This window comes from Ovis canadensis, chromosome 17 (assembly GCF_042477335.2).
Source record: "Ovis canadensis isolate MfBH-ARS-UI-01 breed Bighorn chromosome 17, ARS-UI_OviCan_v2, whole genome shotgun sequence".
NCBI classification, from domain to species: Eukaryota; Metazoa; Chordata; class Mammalia; order Artiodactyla; family Bovidae; genus Ovis; species Ovis canadensis.
In genome coordinates this window covers 58660099-58685054 of record NC_091261.1, presented here as the reverse complement: position 1 = coordinate 58685054, position 24956 = coordinate 58660099, and the positions used below count along the sequence as shown (strand labels likewise).

At 43.4% G+C, this 24956-nt stretch overlaps 1 protein-coding gene and 1 non-coding gene across 4 annotated transcripts in view; both read left to right on the top strand.

Moving 5' to 3' along the window:
• Positions 1-24956, top strand: part of GLT1D1 (glycosyltransferase 1 domain containing 1) — a 126650-nt gene that overhangs the window by 4523 nt on the left and 97171 nt on the right. For all 3 annotated transcript variants that reach the window (XM_069557589.1, XM_069557588.1, XM_069557590.1), the window contains exons 2-3: positions 13864-14012; positions 22169-22274. In XM_069557589.1, the coding sequence (XP_069413690.1) occupies positions 13864-14012; positions 22169-22274 (255 nt within the window). The remainder of the gene's footprint in view (positions 1-13863; positions 14013-22168; positions 22275-24956) is intronic.
• On the top strand, positions 20944-21015 carry TRNAW-CCA (transfer RNA tryptophan (anticodon CCA)). Its single transcript has one exon. It is a non-coding gene; the product is annotated as a tRNA-Trp (tRNA).

Sequence of the window (24956 nt, the reverse complement as noted above, 5' to 3'; positions counted from 1 at the left end):
TACACTTCTAATGCAGAGGGCATAGGTTCAATTTAATTTTTAATTTTTTGATGGGGCCAAAAAATTGAAAACAAAAAACCAGAATCACACGGCAGAGTAGGGAGTTCTAAAAGTTAGTGCTTGGACTAACTTTTGGAGTTAGGGCTCTGACACCAGAGTGAATGCAGTGTCCCTGTGTTGAGAGAGCCAGACTTTGTGCAGGAGTGTGTGGCTGTGTGTTCTCTTTTTCCTCCATCTGAAACACAGTGTGAAGTGATTTTATTTGATGGGAAGTAGTTTAGATAACAGAAGCAAATAGAAGACTTTGTGGAAATGCACTGGAGGGGAAAAAAAAAGGAGGAAAGCAAATATCATCACATCTAGTACAGCCCTGACCCTACTGCCCAGGGACCCTCTGCTGGTATAGGTCTGAATTCTGCTGTAACCACCTGCTGGGGGTTTGGCTCTGCAGAAGAGCTCAGAGATATTGTTCTATGTACCCCTTGACATGGAACCAGGACCCTGTCCCAAGGCTGCAGTATTGTTTCTTGACTGCTCTTCCCTTTTCTCCGCAACCCCTCCCTTCCCTGATGAACAACTGTTTGAACCTGCTCTTTGGAACTCAGGGAAGGTCACCGAGGCTGTATGAAGCCTATTTCTTGTAAAGGTTTCCACACCCAGCAGCCCCACAGGGTCCTGCCCAGTTTCAGAAACTGCAGGTGTACATTAAGTCAGTGGGAAGAGGCTCTTTCATCTTTTCCCCTGATAAAATCATTGTTGCTTATTGTTTTCATTCAGCAAATATTTATTATTGAGCATCTCCAGGGCCACAGTGCTGGGAAGGCTCTGGAACAGAGGAAAACAGGTGAGCCCTGCAGAAGCCAGCAGCTGCTCAGCCAAAGAATTTTTAGCACATCAGCTCAATGCTATGCCCTGTCATTTGAAAGAAGGTTTCAGCATTCTAGCACAAAAGTACAATCACACAGATTCTTTAATTACAATATGATCAATGCTAGGAAGACCTGCCAGGTGGTAAAACTGTGTTCCACCTGCCAATGCAGGAGACACAAGAGACGTGGGTTTGATCCCTGGAATAGGAAGTGGCAACCTGATCCATTATTCTTGCCTGGAAAATTCCACGGGCAGAGGAGCCTGGCAGGCTACAGTCCGTGGGGTTACAAAGAGTTGGACATGACTGAGTGCGCTCGCACACACACACACACACACACACACACACCCAAGAGTGTGTTCAAAGGACAGACCTATTTCTAGAGGGTCTGGGAGGCTCCCCAGAGAAATAGCTTTTCCTTTCTCATGCAGTTTTTTTAATTGAGATATAATTCACATGCCATAAAATTCACCCTTTTAAAGCATCCAATTCAGTGGTTTTTAGTATATTCATAAAGTCACACAACCATCACCACTATCTCATTTCAGAACATTTTTAGCCATTTCAAAAGGCACCCCAGACCCATCAGCTGTCATTCCCCCCTCCACCCCCAAGTGCACCTCCCCAAGCTCCAGGCAGCCAATAATCTTTCTGTCCCCGTGGATTTGCCTCTTCTGGACATCTCATATAAATGAAATCATACTCTATATGGTCCTTTCTGAAGACTCTGCAGAATGCATCAGTACTTAATTCTTTTATAGCAGAATAATATATTCCATTTATGGACGTATCACATTTTGCTTGTCCATCCATCAGCTGAAGGACATTTGAGTTGTTTGTACTTACTGGCTACTGTGAATAGGGCTGCTGTGAATGTTTGCATATGAGAAAAAACTTTTATTTATTTATTTTTTATTATTTATTTACTTTGGCCACACTGCACAGCACGTGGAATCTTAGTTCCTCAACCAGGGATGGAACCCACGCCCCATGCATTGGAAGTATGGAACCTTAACCATTGGGTCACCAGAAAAATCCCAAGAGAAATAACTTTTTAAGCTAGAGCTTAAAACCTGTGGGTTAACTGGGTGAAGAGGGAAAAAGGTTGGGAACAGCATTTCTGGCCAAGGGACCCTCCTGTGGGGATGCCCTGAGACAGGAAGCAGCTTGTGGAGTTGAGAAGTGGAGGCATCTGAAGAGTTAGCAAGAGAGGGCAGCTGCCAGGTGAAGGTTCTGGATTGAATGCTAGTAAGACTTCAGAGTGAGGGGCTGCGGTGGTTGACATAGGAACAAAGGGAGAGTAGTTTTGAAAACGACTTGGAAGGACCTGGGATGATGTAGCAGAGGAGAGAGATGATGTAAGGGATGTGAAAATTTGAATATTTCCTGCCATATCAGTAGACAAGGACGTCACAGTCATTGGCGATTGCAGCCGCCACTGATGGTGAGCTGGTGAGCCCTGAGGGAACTCAGGAAGGAAAGAATACCTGCCATCTATTAATAGCAGACATCAGACTGCAGCCTGAGGAATCTCAGGATGTGAAAACCCAGGATACTGGCTCCAGATAGCTGAGGTGCATACCAAAGGAATGCTTTCAGCAAGCCCAGACTCTTGCATCTTCCCAATACATAGAAAAGTCCTCAATTCCTTAACTTGAGATATCTGGTTTTCTTTTTGTTGTTGTTGCTGTAATTTTCATTTTTTAAAACTTTTTATCTTGTATTGGGGTATAGCTGATTAACAAGCAACGTTGTGATAGTTTCAGGTGAATAGTGAAGGGACTCAGCCATACGTATCCATGTATCCATTCTCCCCTAAACTCCCTTCTCATCCAGGCTGCCACATAACATTGAGCAGGTTCCCTGTGCTATACAATAGGTCCTTGTTGACTATTCATTTACAATATAACAGTGTGTATAAGTCAATCTCAAACTTTGAAACTATCCTTTCCCTTCATCCATCCTCTTGGCAACCTGTAAGTCTGTTCTCCGTGTCTGTGAGCAGGACTCTTGCTTTATCACTAAATTATCCTTTCTTATTTTATTTTCTATTTTTGGGAGTTTGTTTTTCTTTTTAATATTTTTCTTTATTACTTTTTTGTTTTGAGCAATTGATGGTTGCTTCTATTGTTTCCATGCTCCCTCCCTTCCCTAATTAGTAACTGCTTGAGTCTGTTCTTTGGAACTCAGGGAAGGTCTAGGAAACTAAAGCCTTTTTCTACAAACAAGAAATAGGGGACAGGGAGGGGCTTTGTGACCCTCTGAGGTCAGAGAGTACTGTTGCTGTGGAAAGGATGAAGGACCTTGGGGAAAGATCACCTCTGTGATTAGAGACCCTGATGGTTTATGAGAAGCTAGACAGGATTTTAGATCAAGAATAAGAAAGGCTCTAATCCGATGGTCTATAATAGTAGCAGAGATTTGCAGCCTCATGTCACTGAAAACCCAACCCTAATCGCCTGGACAAGGAAAGGGATTTAGTTGCTTATCCTATAAAAAGTCTGAAGGTAGGGCAGACTGCAGGCATGATATTGCTTTTAAGATGGTGTGGATGGGAGTCAGTTGCTCTCTGCGTCTAGGATCCACTTCTCATTCTTGTCAGGATTTCTTTGCTGACACCTCCCAACTCTATATCTATTCAGTTCAAGCCCAGCAAGAAACAGAACTCTCCCTGGTGGCTCAGACGGTAAGGCGTCTGTCTGCAGTGCAGGAGACCAGGGTTTGATCCCTGGGTTGGGAAGATCCCCTGGAGAAGGAAATGGCAGCACACTCCAGTATTCTTGCCTGGAAAATCCCATGGACGGTGGAGCCTGGTAGGCTACCATCCATGGGATCTGCAAAGAGTTGGACACAACTGAGCGACTTCACTTTCAGTTTCAGCAAGAAACACAAGTCTGAGTCCCTGAAAGTGCAATCCCAAGTCTCAAAGTGCCTGCCCCAGGCTGGTTGTATGCATAGGTGGTGTGCTCTGATTGGATCCTGGAGTTGAGTGCTGCACACTGAAATGAGGGATGCGGATGTTCAAGGAAGAGGGGAAGTGGAAATGGATGTTATCAAAGTGTCAACAAAAGAGATGTGCAACGTGAGAGTTGTGAGCTAAGTTTTATTTGGGGTAAAATGAGGGCTGCAGCCTGGGAGATAGTACCTCTGATAGCTCTGAGAGACTGCTCCAAAGACGCAAGGGGAAGAAGGAAGGTCAATAGGGGAGTTCAATGCAACTGAGCGCTTACTTTACACAAGGTTTTCTGCTAGTCACGAGAAGCTGATGTCACCATGAAGGGATTTAGTGCTTTCCTAGATATGAAGAGATACAAAGTTTGGGATCATGAAATCAGTTCCTGGAAATATCTAACTATCTAAAGACCTGCCCCCCCAGATTCCCTGGAACACAGAGTGTCTCATTCCACCCTGGATTCCCTCAGCCGGTATTGAAGATCAGTAGCTGCAGCAGCACAGGGTTCAATCTTGCAGAAGCAGATGGCAAACGCCCTTGTTCTTGTTTGGTGGTGGTGGTGGTGGTTTAGTCGCTAAGTCGTGTCCGACTCTTCTGATCCCATAGACTGTAGCCTGTCAGGCTCCTCTGTCCATGGGATTCTCCAGGCAAGAATACTGGAGTGGGTTGCCATTTCCTTCTCCAGGGGAACTTAACTGACCCAGGAATCGAACCTGGGTCTCCTGCATTGCAGGCAGATGATTTACCAACTGAGCTATGTAGAAACTGGCAAATGCTCTTGGCAAGTGCCAATTTGTAGTTGACAGAGGTGACACATTTCAGAGTGAAAGCTTTACTGATACTTATCAGTAAAGGAAAGAGGAAAAGCAGACCTCTGAACTTTTGAAGTTTTAGTTCAGTTCAGTTGAGTCACTCAGTTGTGTCTGACTCTTTCTGACCCCATGGACTGCAGCAAGCTAGGCTTCTCTGCCCATCACCACCCCCCAGAGCTTGCTCCAACTCATGTCCATCGAGTCAGTGATGCCATCCAACCATCTCATCTTCTGTCTTCTCTTATCTTCCTGCCTTCAATCTTTTCCAGCATCAGGGTCTTTTCCAGTGAGTCAGTTCTTCACATCAGATAGCCAAAGTATTAGAGTTTCAGCTTCCAATGAATATTCAGGACTGATTTCCTTTAGGATTGACTGGTTTGATCTCCTTGTAGTCCAAGGGACTCTCAAGAGTCTTCTCCAACACCACAGTTCAAAAGCATCAATTTTTGAAGGTTTAAGGGAAAAATAAATGTTTTAGGTATCTCTTGACTTCCTACTTTTGCATTCTAATCCCCTATGATGCAAAGGACATCTTTTTTTTGGTGTTAATTCTAGAAGGTCTTGTAGGTCTTCATGGAACTGATCAACTTCAGCTTTTTCAGCATTCGTGGTTGGGGCATTGACTTGGATTACTGTATTGTTGAATGGTTTGTTTGTTTAGAAACGAACAGAGATTGTTCTGTTATTTTTGAGAGTGCACCCAAGTACTGCATTTTGGACTCTTGTTGACTGAGGGCTGCTCCATTTCTTCTAAGGGATTCTTGCCCACAATAGTAGACATAATGGTCATCTGAATTAAATTTGCCCATTTCTATCCATTTTAGTTCACTGATCCTTAAAACGTCGATGTTCACTCTTGCATCTCCTGCTTGATCATGCCCACTTTACCTTGATTTGTGGACCTGACATTCCAGGTTCCTATGTAGTATTGCTCTTTATAGCATCAGACTTTACTTTCATCACCAGACACATCCACAACTGAGTGTCATTCCCACTTTGGCCCAACCACTTCACTCTTTTTAGAGCTGTTCATGATTGCCCTCCACTCTTCCCCAGTAGCATATTGGACACCTTCCAAACTGGGGGGCTCATCTTCTGATGTCATATCCTTTTGCCTTTTCATACTGTCCATGGGGTTCTCTTGGTAAGAATACTGGAGCGAAAAAAAAAAAAAAAAAGAATACTGGAGCGATTTGCCATTCCCTCATCCAGTGGACCACATTTTGTCAGAACTCTTCACTGTGACCCATCCACCTTGGGTGGCCCTGCATGGCATGGCTCACAGCTTCATTGTTATGCAACCCCTTTCTCCATGCCAAAGCAGTGATCCATGAAGGGGGTCTAGAGCTGAAGAGGATGTAATCCCATGTGTTTAGACATAAAGTGAGCCACGTGTGTAATTTAAAATATTCTAGTAGTCACTTTAAACAAAGCAGAAACAGATCAAATTAATTTTAATAATACAGGCTTATGAACTCAGTATATCCAAATATCATTTCAACATGTCGTCAATACAAAAAGTATGATTGAGCTGTATTTATTTATCTGGTTGCACCAGGTCTTCATTGTGGCATGCAAGATCCTTAGCTGTGGCATGAGAACTCTTAGTTGTTGCATGCGGGATCTAGTTCTGTGGCCAGGGATCGAACCCAGGCTCCCTGCAGTGGGAGTGCAGTCTTAGCCACTGGACCACCAGGGAAGTCCCTGTATGTATATTTTATACTCAGCACATCTTTTTTCAACTTGCCACATTTCCAGTGCTCAGTTGGCTTAATTATTAGACAAGGTAGGACTCACCCTGCAGATGGGACCTGTCTCTTCCATTTGGTGTAGGACTCCTCACTTCTTGTTGTCTCCCCTTCCCCTCAAGTTCATTTACTTCATCAGTCTGAGCTCAGCAGTCTTTTGGGTTCAGGAGACCTGATCTAGATGCTTTACCTGTTTTGTGACTGTATGTTTGCATTCTTTTTTTAAAAAAGTGACTTCCTAACAGGAATCTCTTGAGTACAAGAATCACATTAAAAAGTAGATTCACTTTACAGTTTGCAGAACTCACCAAAGGAGATAATATGCAAGGTAACACCATGTCCCACAAATGTGCTGTTATTATCTCACTGCATTTATGGAGAGGCAAGAGGGGCAGTGTTCTCTCCAGTTTATCTTCCTGAGCTAGGGCTCACGGGTTCATGTGGGCATTGCCTTGACAGGTCTTCATCTTGCTGAGCTTCATCATGGTTTCAAGATGAGCATGGTTTCCCTTAACTTATCTGAACTTCCTTTCTTAAAAAAGTTTTTATTTACTTAATTACTTTTGGCTGCATTGGGTCTTTGTTGCTGCACGTGGGCTTTCTCTAGTTGCAGTGAGCAGGGGCTACTCTTCATGGCGGTGCACGGGCTTCTCATTGTGGTGGCCTCTCTTGTTGCAGAGCTAGAGGTCTAGGGTGCAGGCTCAGTATTTGTGGCTTGTGGTCTCAGTAGTTGTGGCACACAGGTTTAGCTGTGCCGAGGCATGTGGGATCTTCCTGGACCAGGGATTGAACCCATGTCCCCTGCATTGGCAGGTAGACTGTCAACCACTGGATCACCTGGGAAGTCCCACGTCTCAAAACTTCTTGAAATATTATCAGAGTGTGACATCTTACACGTCAACACAGATGACTTTACTCCACCAGTGACGTGACATTCTTTCCCCCCAGGTGAACCATAGTTGAGCCAGGTTGACATCACGAGACATTAATGTCAACACCAGGTTGACATTAGGTGCAATGTTCTATGAGAATCAATGGGCCCAGCCAGCTGCTCACACTTAAAGGCCCACAAGGTGAGATGGCCTTAAGGAATATTAGATTCCTGTTTCCTGTCTTAGGATCATGCAGGGGCTCGTGGCTATGGAATGGGATGCAGTTTGTGTTGTCTGCCCTGTATCAGTTTTTCTTGCCTTTTTTTTTTTTTTAATGGAGACATCATAGTTTATCAAAATCCACATAGGATAAACACACAAATGATTAAGCTCTGTTTGTGCATTCAGTTAAATAGGATGGCTTTCAGCCAGGTAGAAGCAGGTAGAGTCCTACTGAATCTTTGAATCTTGAGTCAGGGATGTGCAAGGAGGTTCAGTCAATTTCTAGAACATGCTAAAGGCTCTTAATTTGTTGGAGATGCTTTTGGTCTCAAAAAAAGCCTTCGTTAAGCCAAAAAAGCCAGAGTTCCTCGGACATAACAGGTGCTCGGGGAATTTATTAGTTGAATCAAGTTATCACTCATGACAAGTGAAAAGTGAAAGTCGCTCAGTCATGTCTGACTCTTTGCGACCCCATGGACTATACAGTCTATGGAATTCTCCAGGCCAGAATACTGGAGTGGGTAGCTGTTTCCTTCTCCAGGGGATCTTCCCAACCCAGGGATCGAACCCAGGTCTTCCACATTACAGGCGGATTCTTTACCAGCTGAGCCACCAGGGAAGCATAAGAATAATGGAGTGGGTAGCCTATCCTTCTCCAGTGGATCTTCCTGACCCAGGAATTGAACCAGGGTCTCCTGCATTGCAGGCAGATTCTTTACCTGCTGGGCTACTGGGGAAGCCCAGTGATGCTGAAAGGTCAGCCTCTGTGCACGGGTGCCAAATCTGTTGCAGGAAGGGGGATCCCTTCCAGGGCCTGAGAGTGGGCTCTTGTCTAACACGTGACAATGAATTGTTGGAGGAAATACACGTGCTGACAAAGCAAGAGACTTTATTGGGAAGGGGACTTGGATGGAGAGCAGTAGGGTAAGAGAACCCAGGAGAACTGCTCTGCCATGTGATTCACAGTCTGAGTTTTATGGTAATGAGGCTAGTTTCCAGGTTGTCTCTGGCCAATAATTCTGACTCAGCGTCCTTCCTGGTGGCAGTTGCATGGCTCAGCCAAGATAGATTCCAGTGAGAAGGATTCTGGGAGGTTGGTAGGACCTAAGTACTGGTGTCTCCTCTTTCCTTTTGACTTTTCCTGAATTCTTCTGGTTGATGCTAACTTGTTAGTTCTACATTCCTTTCGAGGACCTCCTGTGTAACACAACTCATGCACGTGGTTACTATGGTGCCTGGCCAGGGCAGATGGTTTCAGTCAGCGGTTCCCCTAACAAATCAAATCTCGGAGATAGAGTTTTGAGTGAAGTAGAAAAGAATAGCTTTATTGCTTTCCCAGGTAAAGGGGAGCCCTTGAAACTGTGTGTCCCAACCCTGAACAATTTGGTGAGGATTTTTATAGCAGTGGTCCAAGGGTAGTGTTGCCGATAGGATTAGGGTGTGTGCATGGCCTGTACTCAGCTAATCTCAAACTTTGACCAGAAGCAAACAGTTGCTTCTTGGCTGTTCCTCTCTTGCCTCTTAACCCCTTCCTTCTCTGATTAGCAACTGTTTGTATCTGCCTTTTGGAACTCAGTGGAGATCATGGAGATTGAACAGAAAGGCCCCTGTACCCTGGAGCCCCACAGGGTCCTGCTTGGTTTCAGAAGGAACCAGGGCAAAGCAATTTGAAAGTGTTATTTCCTTAAGATCTTATGGAAAAGCCAGAAAGAACTTTTTGGCCAGCCTGATACAAATCAGCAGGAAACAAGGCTCAAGTCTTGGTCCATAGAGAATTAAGATTAAAAAAAAAAAGACTATTTTTAAATATTTATGAGATCATAAAGCTAGTGTTGAAATGCCATTTGAAAATGTGTTTAATAGACAAAGAACAAGGCATTGTCTATACCCCATCACCCAATCTAATGTGCCCTGCCCTATAGATTCTGCATCAGCCAGAAATTTCTCAGGTATAAATTTCTTAAGTAGAATTCAAACTGTTTCCCATCCATTTCCCAACACCTTTGTTTTTGGCTTCTCATTTTAGAGTTTTAAAGATGGAATAACAGTCATTTCGCAGTTATGCTCTGAAGCTCGTTGTGTCCTTGTTTTTGCATGATGTGTATTAGGCTGAAGTGAGCAGATAACTAGACAGCCTGCAGACTTCTTTCCTGGTTTTGCTTAATAGTTGCCATCATCATTTCCAAAGGAGTTGAGGGGGTTAGGTGGTGGTGGTTGGGGGTGGGGTTGAGGGGCAGTGACCATGGTCAATTAGCATTAACAACAGAAATGGTAAGGTAAAGATACTCAATACGTTGTAAGAGCAGAAGCCAACTCAAGTCTCCAGGCCTTAGTTTTTCTTTCTTGGCAAGGTGATAGCTGCAGCCTTATGCATTTAATTTACAACATAAACGAGAAAACAGAGAGAGAAAAAATTTATCCTTCACGTAGTAGTATCGGTGATGATTCTCACCATATTTCCCAGAGCGGAGGTGGGCTTGAAGATTTGAATCTAACGTATCTTCTGAAGACCCGAGTTCTCCTGAGGCTCCCACTGTGTAAGGAAGTTGGTCATTTTATGATCATTTGGATTGAATGTTCTAGATCCTTGTTCTTCTATGTTTACTCTTATTATTTCATACAATATTGCCCCAAGTGCCACCCAGCTAACTCCTCTGATGTTCAGCTGAAGAATAACCATCTTTATTATCTCTGGAAATAGGGGGGAAATAGCTGTGTTAGGTTTGGGCTTTGTACTCCAGTACCTTCTGGATGATTTAAGAACTTTTCAAGAGTAATTTTAAGTGTCCTTGATTGCCACCAATGTGCTGATTTTGTGTTTTTCTGTTTGTTCTTTTTTGATTTTGTTTTTGGAGTATAGTTGATTTACAGTGTTGTGTTCATTTCAGGTGTACAGCAAAGTGATTCAGCCATAGCTATATATTCTTTTTTCAGATTCTTTTCCCTTACAGATTATTACAAGGTATTGAGTATAGAGTCCCCTGTGCTATAGTAGGTCCATGTTGGTTTTCATTTCTGTAATAGGAGTTCTAAGTATGATGTGACTCGCTCATATGACTGCAGCCCAGAGGGATGGTGGTAGCGATAGGCTTGGAGCACAATGGAAATAGTGAGGGGACAGCTGCTTTAGGAGCAGAGGCTGTCAAATTTTACTGACGGGAGCTGGTGTTGGGGAATGTTGGGGCCATGTCAGGGGGCTCAGAAGGCATGATGCATTGGACATCCTCCAGATGGAAGGGCAGGACTGGAGCTAAGGGTGGCAAGAGTGGGATGCGCTTGGCCTTGCAGGGGAAGTGGGATATGAAGGGTGCTCTGTGCTAGGCTAGGGCGCTTGGACTTGATCCCAGAGACACATCCAGCCATCACTGCTTGCTTTATCCAGTAAGCAAGAGAGGTGTATGCCCCATTCTCGCAGAGGTGACAATTGAGCTGGCTACTCTTAGCCATTTGAGGGTTTTAATCAAGGGAGAGGCCAAGTTGGATTGGCTGTATATTCACATGCTCACACACACACACCTCAAGCAATTACAATAAGTTCCACTTATGAACACTGCAGATTTTTAAAAATGCAGAATGTGCGTTCACATGTCTAACCATATAAGTCAGTCCTGTGTCCTTGCCACATGTCATACGTTGTCACACGTGTGCATTGTCTACAAGTTGGTTATGCTTCTGTGTACTTTACTGTGCACTACTGTATAGAGGCTGGGGAAGGAAATGGCAACCCACTCCAGTATTCCTGCCTGGAGAATCCCATGGATGGTGGGCTACAGTCTGCGGGGTCGCAAAGAGTCGGACATGACTGAGCGACTTCACTTCACTTCACTTCTTCACGGTATAGAGGACAGTGTGCAGTATCTTTATATCAAGCCCAGGATATCTGGAAGTGCAAAAGCAGCAGGCATATAACTGTTACTGCTGTACTTTTCAAGGTTCTGTACTGTAGGGTTAAAAATGTTTTCTTTATTTTTTTGCGTTTGTTTCCTTTTTATGTATTATTTGTGTGAAAATTATAAACCTATTACAGTACAGTAATATATAGCTGATAGTATTAGCTGGGTACTCAGGCTAACTTTGTTGGACTTCCCAATAAACTGGACTTAGGAACATGCTCTCAGAATGGAACTCATATGTGTGTTAGGGACTTACTATATTAAAAATCATATATGCACCTGGTCAAAGTATCTAGCCATGCAAAAGGGTCTAGCCATGCAAAAAAGCTCTGGTCCCTGGTTCTCTTTAGACAGAATCATTGTTACCTATTTCTTCTAAAGCTTTCTTCAGATATTCTATGCACACATGCTATATATACACAGGGTTCTTCACTTTGCTGTCTTTTCATTAACTGTGTGTATTGAGTTCATTCTAAATAATGTCACAGTGATCTGCATTTTCGTCATAGAATCAGGGCTTGATGGCCTCATATGCACTGTAGTATAACTGCCCCTCCTGTTGCACACTGAGGACAGCTTACGTTTTTTTGCTACCTCAGTGCTTACTCTTGGGTGTTGCACTTGGGTGTTGCACTCATACCCTAGTGTGCTTTTAGAATCAATTCTGAGAAGGAAAGTTATTTGATCACAGAGTTTGTGCATTTTAAATCTACTAGTGGTTGCTACTTTGCCCACAGAAGAGCTTCTTCCTGTTTCCCCAGTATGAGTTCAGTTCAGTTCAGTCTGTCAGTCATGTCTGACTCTTTGGGACCCCATGAAACGCAGCACGCCAGGCCTCCCTGTCCATCACCAGCTCCTGGACTTCACTCAGACTCACATCCATCGAGTCAGTGATGCCATCCAGCCATCTCATCCTCTGTCGTCCCCTTCTCCTCCTGCCCCCAATCCCTCCCAGCATCAGAATCTTTTCCAATGAGTCAACTCTTCACATGAGGTAGCCAAAGTACTGGAGTTTAAGCTTTAGCATCATTTCCTCCCAAGAAATCCCAGGGCTGATCTCCTTCAGAATGGACTGGTTGGATCTCCTTGCAGTCCAAGGGACTCCCAAGAGTCTTCTCCAACACCACAGTTCAAAAACATCAATTCTTCAGCGCTCAGCTTTCTTTACAGTCCAACTCTCACATCCATACATGACCACTGGAAAAACCATAGCCTTGACTAGACGGACCTTAGTCGGCAAAGTAATGTCTCTGCTTTTGAATATGCTATCTAGGTTGGTCATAACTTTTCTTCCAAGGAGTAAGCGTCTTTTAATTTCATGGCTGCAATCACCATCTGCAGTGATTTTGGAGCCCAGAAAAATAAAGTCTGACACTGTTTCCACTGTTTCCCCATCTATTTCCCATGGAGTGATGGGACCAGATGCCATGATCTTCGTTTTCTGAATGTTGAGCTTTAAGCCAACTTTTTCGCTCTCCTCTTTCACTTTCATCAAGAGGCCTTTTAGTTACTCTTCACTTTCTGCCATAAGGGTGCTGTCATCTGCATATCTGAGGTTATTGATATTTCTCCCAGCAATCTTGATTCCAGCTTGTGCTTCATCCAGCCCAGCATTTCTCATGGTGTACTCTGCATATAAGTGAAATAAGCAGGGTGACAATATACAGCCTTGATGTACTCCTTTTCCTATTTGGAACCAGTCTGTTGTTCCATCTCCAGTTCTAACTGTTGCTTCCTGACCTGCATATAGGTTTCTCAAGAGGCAGGTCAGGTGCTCTGGTATTTCCATCTCTTTCAGAGTTTTCCACAGTTTCTTGTGATCCACACAGTCAAAGGCTTTGGCATAGTCAATAAAGCAGAAATAGATGTTTTCCCCCAGTATAGTAGTGTTTATTTCTTGAAGCCTATGGCAGACTTTCCAAATAGTGTACATTGGAAAGATGATCACATTAAAAAGTTGATCACCATTTCGTGTATGGAAAAGCCCAATTGTATTATGAGGGGTATGGACTGTAATTTTATACTGATCTCTATTTGGGTTTACTGAACTTCCCTGGTGGCACAGATGATAAAGAATCTGCCTGCAATGCAGGGGACCCAGGTTTGATCCCTGGGTCGGGAAGATCCCCTGGAGAATGGAATGGCAACCCACTCTAGTATTCTTGCCTGGAGAATCCATGGACAGAGGAGCCTGGTGGGCTACAGTCCATGGGGTCACAAAGAGTCAGACACGACTGAAGCGACTAACATTTACTCTTTCCTTCCTGCTACCCTTGGTCCCAGCCCTGGTCCCAGTCCCAGTTCTGGTATTTGAGGCTGATGGATGCATGTCTTTTAGGTGGATTGCTTCTAGAGGACAATTCAGAAGATATGTATTATTAACTTTTGGTTTAGTGAATCTTTTGATTGATTTAAAGTTTTGACCACAGCAGCAACCTGTTCCATTTTAATTTTTTGTTTTCCTATCTTTTCTCTCTGTTATTTTTTTGATAAAGGGACCATCTAGAAGCTGCAGGTCATGTGTGTATTCTGAAAGATGCCTTTGACTTTGAAAGTCCATCTGAAATCTCAAGCTTCATCAAGGCAGAGAACTTGGAGGCAGCTGTGGCTCTGCATTTGTATAGAGGAGGCAGACTTTTGCAAGGTAAGCCCTTCTCTTCAGGGTGAAACGCTAGGGGCCACAAAAACCACCAGGGCCTATAACGTCAACTTGAAACATAGATGAAACAGTTTATCCCATTTATCCGGCTCCGAAATGGAAGGAACACAATCATCTTTTCGGTTTGTTCTTAACAGAGTGATTTTCTAAAATGATGTAACTACGCCAGTTGAGATTGGATGTATATTGAAGCTGTTTTTACTACATTAAGAGTCTTATCATGAATGTTTTTGACGTGTTTTTCTTCACTCAAAATCTAATGTTCAAAAGTTAAAAATGGGACTCTTTCACAAAATGTAGAAGTGAGCACATAGAGAGTTTATTCAGTTGATTTATTAATGAGGGAACTACTAAGGTGCTAAAGCCAGTTTAAAGAGCATTTGGGGAACTGAGACTTGAGGTAATTTAGTAAAGAATATTAGGATAAGCACTTCCCTGGTGGTCCAGTTGTTAACGCAGGGGACATAGGTTCAATCCCTGGTATGGGAAGATCCCACGAACCTCGGGGCAACTAAGCCTGTATTTCACAACTACTGTGCTCGCATGCTGCAATTACTGAAGCCCGTGCACCCTGGAGCCCATGCCTCACGGCAGGAGAGCGACTGCTGTGAGAAGTCTGTGCACCCCAACAAAGAGTAGGCCCCCACTTGCGGCAGCTAGAGAAAAGGCTGCACTTAGCAAGGAAGACCCAGTGAAGCCAAAAATAAATAAATAATAAAATTCTTAAAAAAGGATATTAGGATGGGGTTGGCTGTAGAACTGGTTAATGTCTAGCAGGGCAATCAACTGTAAGCTCGCTGTCTGTACAGCAGCTTCCCACTAGCTGTGTGTTCTATAAGTGTGTGTATATCATTGCTACTCTCCCAGTTAGTCCAACACCCGCCCCCTACCCCGACGTTACCCACCCCATGTCTGCATGTCTGGTCTCTATGTCTGCATCTCTATTCCTGCCGTGAAAATAGGTTCATCTGTACCATTTTTCCAGATTCCACATATGTAAATTGATACAGCCACTGTGGAGAATACTATGGAGGCTCCTAAAAAACTAAAAATAGGGCTATTATATGACACAGCAATCCCATTACTGGGCATATACTCTGAGGAAACCATAATTGAAAAGGCCACATTCACCAGTGTTCACAGAAGCTCTGTTTACAATAGCCCCAACAAGGGAACGACCTAACGTCCGGCGATAGATAAAGGATGAAGACGTGGCACGATGTACAGTGGGGTGTTACTCAGTCGTAAAAAGGGATGAAACTGAGTCATTTGTAGTGATGAGGACGGACCTAGAGTCTGTCATACAAAGTGAAGTAAGTCAGAAAGAGAAAAACAAATATTGCGTATTAACACATACATGTGGAATCTAGAAAAAAAAATCCTGATATTTTTCTTGAGTGCTTGTTAACTTACAGTGGTCTCCCAAAGTTCCGCTGGTGTCCCTCTCTATCTATAATTCCCTACTGGGGAACTCTACAACTACCTATATAACTATCTTAGTCTATTCCTAATTACAACTTCACAGAGTAAGAACTTTTAATTAATAGTAAATACTGAAGTCACACAACAGTCTTAGAAAACTAATCCACAGGGCACCTTTAAACACTGCTTTCTTGCACCTTGAAAGGATGTGCATGCAATCATTCTCTTGGCTTTATCTACAATTTTTGGATAGTTCTTCTTTTCCCTTCCAAGGTTGGCTTGACTTCACCGAGAGCCCGGTGGCTACCAAGGGGAGGCAAGACAGATAATTTTGTTGTTGAGCCACAAGTGGCTTTTTCCAAACATGAATTAAATGACATGGCAGCGGCAGCTTTTCAGGAGATAGTATGTCACTTGAGGCCCCACATTATCTGTAGTAATCATCATACGGGGGTAACACTTCACTCAGCAAAATGTATCAACCTCTGAAATTTTCAGACATTTCATTGCTAAAGGTGAATTCCTGTTTCCCTGCACTAACAGTTCAGTTCAGTTCAGTCGCTCAGTTGTGTCTGACTCTTTGTGACCCCATGAACTGTAGCACTCCAGGCCTCCCTGTCCATCACCAACTCCCAGAGTTCACTCAAACTCATGTCCATCGTGTTGGTGATGCCATCCAGCCATCTCATTCTCTGTCATCCCCTTCTCCTCCTGCCCCAATCCCTCCCAGCATCAGCCTTATTAATCTTCTAGCTCTGTCTCCTGCTCCTGCACCATAGGAAGTAGGACCGTCTTTTCCCATATAGGTATCACTCAATGGTGCAGCGGTAAAGAATTTGCTTGCCAAAGCGGGAGATGCAGGAGACAAAGGTTCAGTCCCTGATCTGGGAAGATCCCCTGGAGAAGGAAATGGCAACCCACTCCAATATTCTTGCCCGGGAAATCCCATGAACAGCGGAGCCTGGCAGGCTACAGTCTGTGGGGTTGCAAAGAGTCAAAACATGACCGAGCGTGCACACATACATGTGGTATATTTAAACACATAACTTAGTGATCTTTCCAAATCAGTGCTTATGCTGACCATTTGTCACTCCCAATCGTCTGCTGAGAAAAAAAAAATCTCATGGTTTCCTGAACCTGGCTTCTTAAAGCCACCTGATGTCTGTTCCTTGCTAGATTCAAGCCTAAAGCCTATTCTCAACAAGAAACAAAGGGAAAGATTTGTCAAAACCATGATTTCTCCTTCCTGTGTAATGTATTCACAGATTCTGGGAATTATGGACATCTTTCACACCCATTATTTTAACTGCCACAGACCTTTCTCTGGTCCCCCAACTGTTCATGTCCATCCCATGTGCTAAAATCTGAACATCCCCCAAAGTCTAAGCCCCTGGCAGAGGGTAAACCATCTCTACATGGGGTGCTTTTCCACGTCTGGCTGTATGTATTTTTGGAAAAGGTCACAGCTGTCAATAGTAAGAAAGGCAAGCAATATAAAATGTTATAGAGAGAAAAAGTAAGTTTCTCTACCATCCCAGATTTGTGATCTTCTGGGTTCCTTTTTTTTTTGCCTGCCACACCAAGCAGTTTGTGGGATATTAGTTCCCTGACCAGGGATCGAACCTGTGCCCCTGGCAGTGAAAGCATGAGTCCTAATCACTGGACCATCAGGGAAGTACCCTGGGTTCTTTCCATAGAGGCAATGGCAGCTAGGTTTTTAGGCTTATATTTTCACAGATATTCTTTATACAGAGAAATGTATGTTGATCATTTTACTATACACATTGTGTTCATCAAAATGCTCTTGATTTTTTTTTTTACTTAAATTCCTTTTTAAAGTTTTCATTTGAATTTTTTACTTACCGCCTTTCTGTACCTCCTGTGTGTTGTCAGAGTGCTTAGTATCTAAAGGCTGTGAAGTGAGAGGCACTTCACCAGAAAGAAAAAAGATAAAATCTGCTCCTTTTCATGACAAAAGACTTCTAAGGTAAATACTAGGAAAGATCACTACCTTTTCGCTGCAATGTTGAATCTCTGTAGCGATGGTTTGTTTGAGAAACCCCAGTATGAACTCAAATTAGATCTGGTCTGTTTAGTGGTTTGCTTTTGCTCTTTTGAAATTTTTATTGACCTTTGGAAGTCCTTCTGGGAAGCCCTATTTGATGAACACATTGTTTAACTTGATCTGTGCATGCTCCATCAGAGAAGGCGATGGCACCCCACTCCAGTACTCTTGCCTGGAAAGACCCATGAACAGAGGAGCCTGGTGGGCTGCAGTCCTTGGGGTTGCGAAGAGTTGGACATGACTGAGCGACTTCACTTTCACTTTTCACTTTCATTCATTGGAGAAGGAAATGGCAACCCACTCCAGTGTTCTTGCCTGGAGAATCCCAGGGACGGGGGAGCCTGGTGGGCTGCCGTCTCTGGGGTCGCACAGAGTCGGACACGACTGAAGCGACTTAACAGCAGCAGTGCCTTTTGAGATTACCAAGGTAGGAAATGTGCCATCAGGTTAGGGATCATCTTTCAGAATAAATATGCTCCTGGTGGGGAGGGAGTGGAATCTTTTTGCACTTGACATTCGCAGCATCTCAGATATTTTTGGTTCCCATACATTTGTGCCCTCCGTGATTTATCATACTGCATGTTCCTGGAAGATACAGTCTATGTCTCTTTCCTTTCCTTCCTGGTTCCTCGCCATCATGGTGACTGATATCATGAACAGCAGGCCTACATTTGAAGCCATCTTTTTCCATCATAAACACCAGCAGTTCCAGATGAACCCATTTTCCAGGGACGATACACTTGGCTTTGTTTATTTTAATTTAAATTTTTAATTGGAGGATAATTGGTTTACAGTGTTGTGTTAGTTTTTGCGGTACAACAATGTGAGTCAGCTGTTTAATATGTGTATAGAGATTCCCTTTCCGCGTTGAGCCTCACTCCCACCTCCCCCATCCCACCCCTCTAGGTCATCACAGAGCAGTAAGCTGAGCTCCCTGCGATCTGCAGCAGGCTCCCACTAGCTGTCTGTTTCACACCTGGTAGTGTACATATGTCAGTGCTACTCTCTCAGTTCACCCCACCCTCCCCTTCCTGGCTATGTCCACATGTTCATTCTCTACGTCTGTGTCTCAGTTCTTACCTTGCAAATAGAGTCAACAGTCATCACCATATTTCTAGCTTCCAAATATTTGAGTTAATATTGCTGTTGTTTAGTCACTAAGTCATGTCTGACTCTTTCGTGACCCTCATGGATTGTAGCCCATCAAACTGCTCTGTCCATGGGATTTCCCAGGCAATAATACTGGAATAGATTATTATTTCCTCCTCCAGGGATTCTTTCCAAAACAGGGATCAAACCTGCATCTCCTGCATTAGCAGGCAGATACTTTACTACTGAGGCACCAGGGAAACCTCATGCATTGACAGACAATATTTGTTTTTCTTTTGCTGACTGACTTTACTCTGTATGACAGACTCTGAGTTCATCCGCATCACTACAACTGACTCAATTTCATTACTTTTTGTGCCTGAAAATATTCCATTATATATATGTGTGTATCAGTTCAGTTCAGTTCAGTTGCTCAGTCATGTCCGACTCTTTGTGACCCATGAATCGCAGCATGCCAGGCCTCCCTGTCCATCACCAGCTCCTGGAGTTCACTCAGACTCACATCCATCGAGTCAGTGATGCCATCCAGCCATCTCGTCCTCGGTTGTCCCCTTCTCCTCCTGCCCCCAATCCCTCCCAGCATCAGAGACTTTTCCAATGAGTCAACTCTTTGCATGAGGTAGCCAAAGTACTGGAGTTTCAGCTTTAGTATCATTGCTTCCAAAGAAATCCCAGGGTTGGTCTCCTTCAGAATGGACTGGTTGGATCTCCTTGCAGTCCAAGGGACTCTCAAGAGTCTTCTCCAACACCACAGTTCAAAAGCATCAATTCTTCGGCACTCAGCCTTCTTCACAGTCCAACTCTCACATCCATACATGACTACTGGAAAAACCATAGCCTTGACTAGATGGACCTTAGTTGGCAAAGTAATGTCTCTGCTTTTGAATATGCTATCTAGGTTGGTCATAACTTTTCTTCCAAGGAGTAAGTGTCTTTTAATTTCATGGCTTCAGTCACCATCTACAGTGATTTTGGAGCCCCCAAAAATAAAGTCTGACACTGTTTCCACTGTTTCTCCATCTATTTCCCATGGAGTGATGGGACCGGATGCCATGATCTTTGTTTTCTGAATGTTGAGCTTTAAGTCAACTTTTTCACTCTCCTCTTTCACTTTCATCAAGAGGCCTTTTAATTCCTCTTCACTTTCTGCCATAAGGGTGGTGTCATCTGCATATCTGAGGTTATTGATATTTCTCCCAGCAATCTTGATTCCAGCTTGTGCTTCATCCAGCCCAGCGTTTCTCATGATGTACTCTGCATATAAGTGAAATAAGCAGGGTGACAATATACAGCCTTGATGTACTCCTTTTCCTATTTGGAACCAGTTTGTTGTTCCATGCCCAGTTCTAACTGTTGCTTCCTGACCTGCATACAGATTTCTCAAGAGGCAGGTTAGGTGGTCTGGTATTCCCATCTCAGAATTTTCCACAGTTTCTTGTGATCCACACAGTCAAAGGCTTTGGCATAGTCAAGAAAGCAGGAATAGATGTTTTTCTGGAACTCTTGCTTTTTCCATGATCCAGCGGATGTTGGCAATTTGATCTCTGGTTCCTCTGCCTTTTCTAAAACCAGCTTGAACATCAGGAAGTTCACAGTTCACATATTGCTGAAGCCTGGCTTGGAGAATTTTGAGCATTACTTTACTAGCATGTGAGATGAGTGCAATTGTGCTGTAGTTTGAGCATTCTTTGGCATTGCCTTTCTTTGGGATTGGAATGAAAACTGACCTTTTCCAGTCCTGTGGCCACTGCTGAGTTTTCCAAATTTGCTGGCATATTGAGTGCAGCACTTTCACAGCATCATCTTTCAGGATTTGAAATAGCTCTACTGGAATTCCATCACCTCCACTAGCTTTGTTCATAGTGATGCTTTCTAAGGCCCACTTGTCTTCACATTCCAGGATGTCTGGCTCTAGATGAGTGATCACACCATCGTGATTATCCGGGTCATGAAGATCCTTTTTGTATAGTTCTGTGTATTCTTGCCATCTCTTCTTAATATCTTCTGCTTCTGTTAGGTCCATACCATTTCTGTCCTTTATCAAGCCCATCTTTGCATGAAATGTTCCCTTGGTATCTCTAATTTTCTTGAAGAGATCTCTAGTCTTTCCCATTCTGTTGTTTTCCTCTATTTCTTTGCATTGATCGCTGAAGAAGGCTTTCTTATCTCTTCTTGCTATTCTCTGGAACTCTGCATTCAGATGCTTATATCTTTCCTTTTCTCCTTTGCTTTTCACTTCTCTTCTTTTCACAGCTATTTGTAAGGCTTCCGCAGACAACCATTTTGCTTTTATACATATATATATCACAACTCGGGGCTTCCCTGGTGGCTCAGAGGTTAAAGCATCTGCCTCCAATGCAGGAGACCCGGGTTCGATCCCTGGGTTGGGAAGATCCCCTGGAGAAGGAAATGGCAATCCACTTCAGTATTCTTGCTTGGTGAATCCCATGGACGGAGAAGCCTAGTAGGTTACAGTCCACGGGGTCACAAAGAGTCGGACATGACTGAGCGACTTCACCTGTATCACAACTTTAAAAAATCAATCAATTTATTTTAATTGGAGGCTAATTACTTTACATTGTTGTGGTGGTTTTTGCCATACACTGACATGAATCAGCCACGGGTGTACATGTGTCCCCCCATCCTGAACCCCCCTCTCACCTCCCTCCCCATCCCATCCCTCTGGGTTGTCCCAGTGTACCAGCTTTGAGTGCCCTGTGTCAAACACTGAACTTGGACTGGCCATCTGTTTCACATACGGTAATATACATGTTTCAGTGCTATTATCTGTAATCATCACACTGTCGCCTTCTCCTACAGAGTCCAAAAGTCTGTTCTGTACATCTGTCTCTTTTGTTGTCTTGCACATAAGGTCATCATTACCATCTTTCTAAATTCCATATATATGTGTTAATGTACTATATTGGTGTTTTTCTTTCTCACTTACTTCACTTTGTATAATAGGCTCCAGTTTCATCTACCTCAATAGAACTGACTCAACTGCATTCTTTTTAACAGCTGAGTAATATTCCACTGTGTCTATGTGCCACAGCTTTCTATCTGCCGATGCACGTCTAGGTTGCTTCCATGTCCTAGCTATTGTAATCAGTGCAGGGATGAACATTGGGGTACATGGGTCTCTTTCAATTCTGGTTTCCTCAGTGATATCACAACTTCTTTATACGTAGGTTCCTTTCATGTCCTAAGTATTGTAAATAGTGCTGCAGTGAACATTGGGGTACATGTGTCTTTTTGAATTATGATTATACTTGACTTTGATAGATGGAGGCTAACAATATTTTTCACATGTTAAAATTTAAAGTGTATTGACTTAAAATGGCCTTGCCTCACATGAGTAACCCCATGTCATGTTCACAATGGTGATACGTCTTCTATTCAGGGGAGTTAGATGTAATTGAACAAACAGCATGACATAGTCCATATGTTTTGGGAACTTTGGTTTTTTATGTCAATGCTTGGGGGTAATTAGTGAGAGGGTGTTTTAAAGGTAAACTGTGCTTTGTTAAGTATCCTAATTTTGCAGGTAATGGAATTCCTTTTGGAATCATCTTTGGTGGAACTGATTTAAATGAAGATGTTAACCAGGGAGATAAAAACAAAGTGATGGGAAAAGTCCTTGAAGAAGCCAGGTAATAGAATTTCACAGGAGTTAAGCGTTTAACCCTTTTGGATAAAATTCATTAACACAAAATGATGGAGTAAACCAGTAGTTTGGGAGTTTTTATGTCTTACCCTAAAAAACAATTTCTTTCTTTCTTTCATTTTTTCATGCAGCCGGCACATGTTTATTTTACCAGGAATAGTCATTGTAAACAAGTTACTGGTCTTGAGCAATTCTTTGACTACAGTTAATATTGGATGAATGTTCTTAAAATGTTTGTTGTGGTGGAAGAGATAGAATTATTGCTAAGAGTAAGTAAGGGTAAACTCAAGCTTTATTAGCACACAGTTTAGGGTCAACTTTGCATCGGGTTTGCCCAAGTAGAATGTTTTCATTTTTCCAGTTTTATTGAGATATTATTGACATGCAGAACTGTATCGGTTTAAGGTGGTGGTTTCTTGCTGAGTCCTGTCTGACTCTTGTGACCCCATGGACCTTAACCTGCCAGGCTCTTCTGTCCATGGGATTTCCCAAGCAAGAATACTAGAGTGGGTTGTCATTTTCTTCTCCCAAGGATCTTCCCTACCCAGGAACTGAACCCAGCTTTCCTGCATTGCAGGCAACTTCTTTACTGACTGAGCCATCAGGGGTGAATGGCATAATGATTTGATTTGAAATGATTATCACAGCAAATTTAGTGAACACCCATCATCTCCTATAGCTACAAATTTAATTAAGTAGAAAAGAGATTTTTTTTTCCCCCTTGTGGTGAGATTTACTTAAATGCTTAAGATTTACTCTCTTAGTTCCCCAACCAGGGATAGAACCGTTGCCCCTTGCAGTGGGGAGCATGGCGTCCTAACCACTGGACAACCAAGGAAGTTCCTGAAACTTTGTGCCCTTTGACTAATACCTTTCTGGTTCTCCCTCCCCTACCTTCTTTCATCTTACTCATGCTTCCATGAGTTTGCCTGCTTTAGATTCCACATATTGGTGGAGTCACCCACCCCCCTGCCCCGCCCTGCCCCCTGCCGCCATTTGTCCTTCAATGTCTGGCTTGTTTCTCTGAGCATAAGTATGCCCCAGGTTCATCCATGTTGTTGCAGACGACCGGTTGTCCTCCTTTTTAGAGGCTGAATAGTATTCTAGTGTATGTGCATGCCACATTTTATTTTTTAAAAAAATTTATTTATTTAATTTTGGCTGCTCTGGGTCTTCAGAGCACACAGCCTCTCTTGCACACAGCCTTTCTCTAGCTGGGGCAAGTGGAAGCTACTTTCTGTTGCAGTGTGTGGACTCAGTGGTTGCAGCGCACGGGCTTCATTGCTTTGTGGCATGTGGGGTCCTGCCCCACCAGGGATCCAACCCCTGTCCCCTGCATTGGCAGGTGGATTCTTAACCGCAAGACCACCAGGGAAGTCCCATGCCACATTTTATGTAGCCATTTGTCTGTTGATGTGTATTGCTTGCATGTCCCCAGTATGTGGGCAGCCTTGGTTTTTTTGTGGCTCATCTGTCACCCTTCCATGACTGAGGAACTATGGTCAGGGAATCCTGGCCTCTTCATGTCTATATAATTGTCCCATTTCTGATCCATACCAAGGACAGAACTCCAGGTTCTGTTGTACAGCCTAGTTCAGTTCAATTCACTCGCTCAGTTGTGTCAGACTCTTTGTAACCCCATGGACTGCAACATATCAGGCTTCCCTGTCCATCACCAACTCCAACTCAAACTCATGTCCATTGAGTCGGTGATGCCATCCAACCAACTCATCCTCTGTTGTCCCCTTCTCCTTCCCACCTTCAATCTTTCCCAGCATCAGTGTCTTTTCCAGTGTGTCAGTTCTTCGCATCAGGTGGCCAAAGCCTTGGAGTTTCAGTTTGAGCATCAGTCCTTCCAATGAATATTCAGGACTGATCCCCTTTAGGATGGACTGGTTGGATCTCCTTGCTGTCCAAGGGACTCTCAAGGGTCTTTTCCAACATCACAGTTCAAAAGCAACAATTCCTTGGTGCTCAGCTTTCTTTATAGTCCATCTCTCATATCCATACACGACTACTGGAAAAACCATAGCCTTGACTAGACGGACCTTTGTTGGCAAAGTAATGTCTCTGCTTTTTAACATGCTGTCTAGATTGGTCGTAACTTTTCTTCCAAGGAGTAAGCGTCTTTTAATTTCATGGCTGCAATCACCATCTGCAGTGATTTTGGAGCCCCAAAAAATAAAGTCTGACACTTTCCACTGTTTCCCCATCTATTTGCCATGAAGTAATGGGACCAGATGCCATGATCTTCATTTTCTGAATGTTGAGTTTTAAGCCATCTTTTTCACTTTCCTCTTTCACTTTCATCAAGAGGCTTTTGAATTCCTCTTCACTTTCTGCCATAAGGATAGTGTCGTCTGCATATCTGAGGTTATTGATATTTCTCCCGGCAATCTTGATTCCAGCTTGTGCTTCATCCAGCCCAGGATTTCTCTTGATGTACTTTGCATAGAAGTTAAATATAGCAGGGTAACAATATACAGCCTTGACGCACTCCTTTCCTGATTTGGAACCATTCTGTTGTTCCATGTCCAGTTCTAACTGTTGCTTCTTGACCTGCACACAGATTTCTCAGGAGGCAGGTCAGGCTGTCTGATATTCCCCTCTCTTTAAGAGTTTTCCACAGTTTCATGTAATCCACACAGTCAAAGCCTTTGGCATAGTC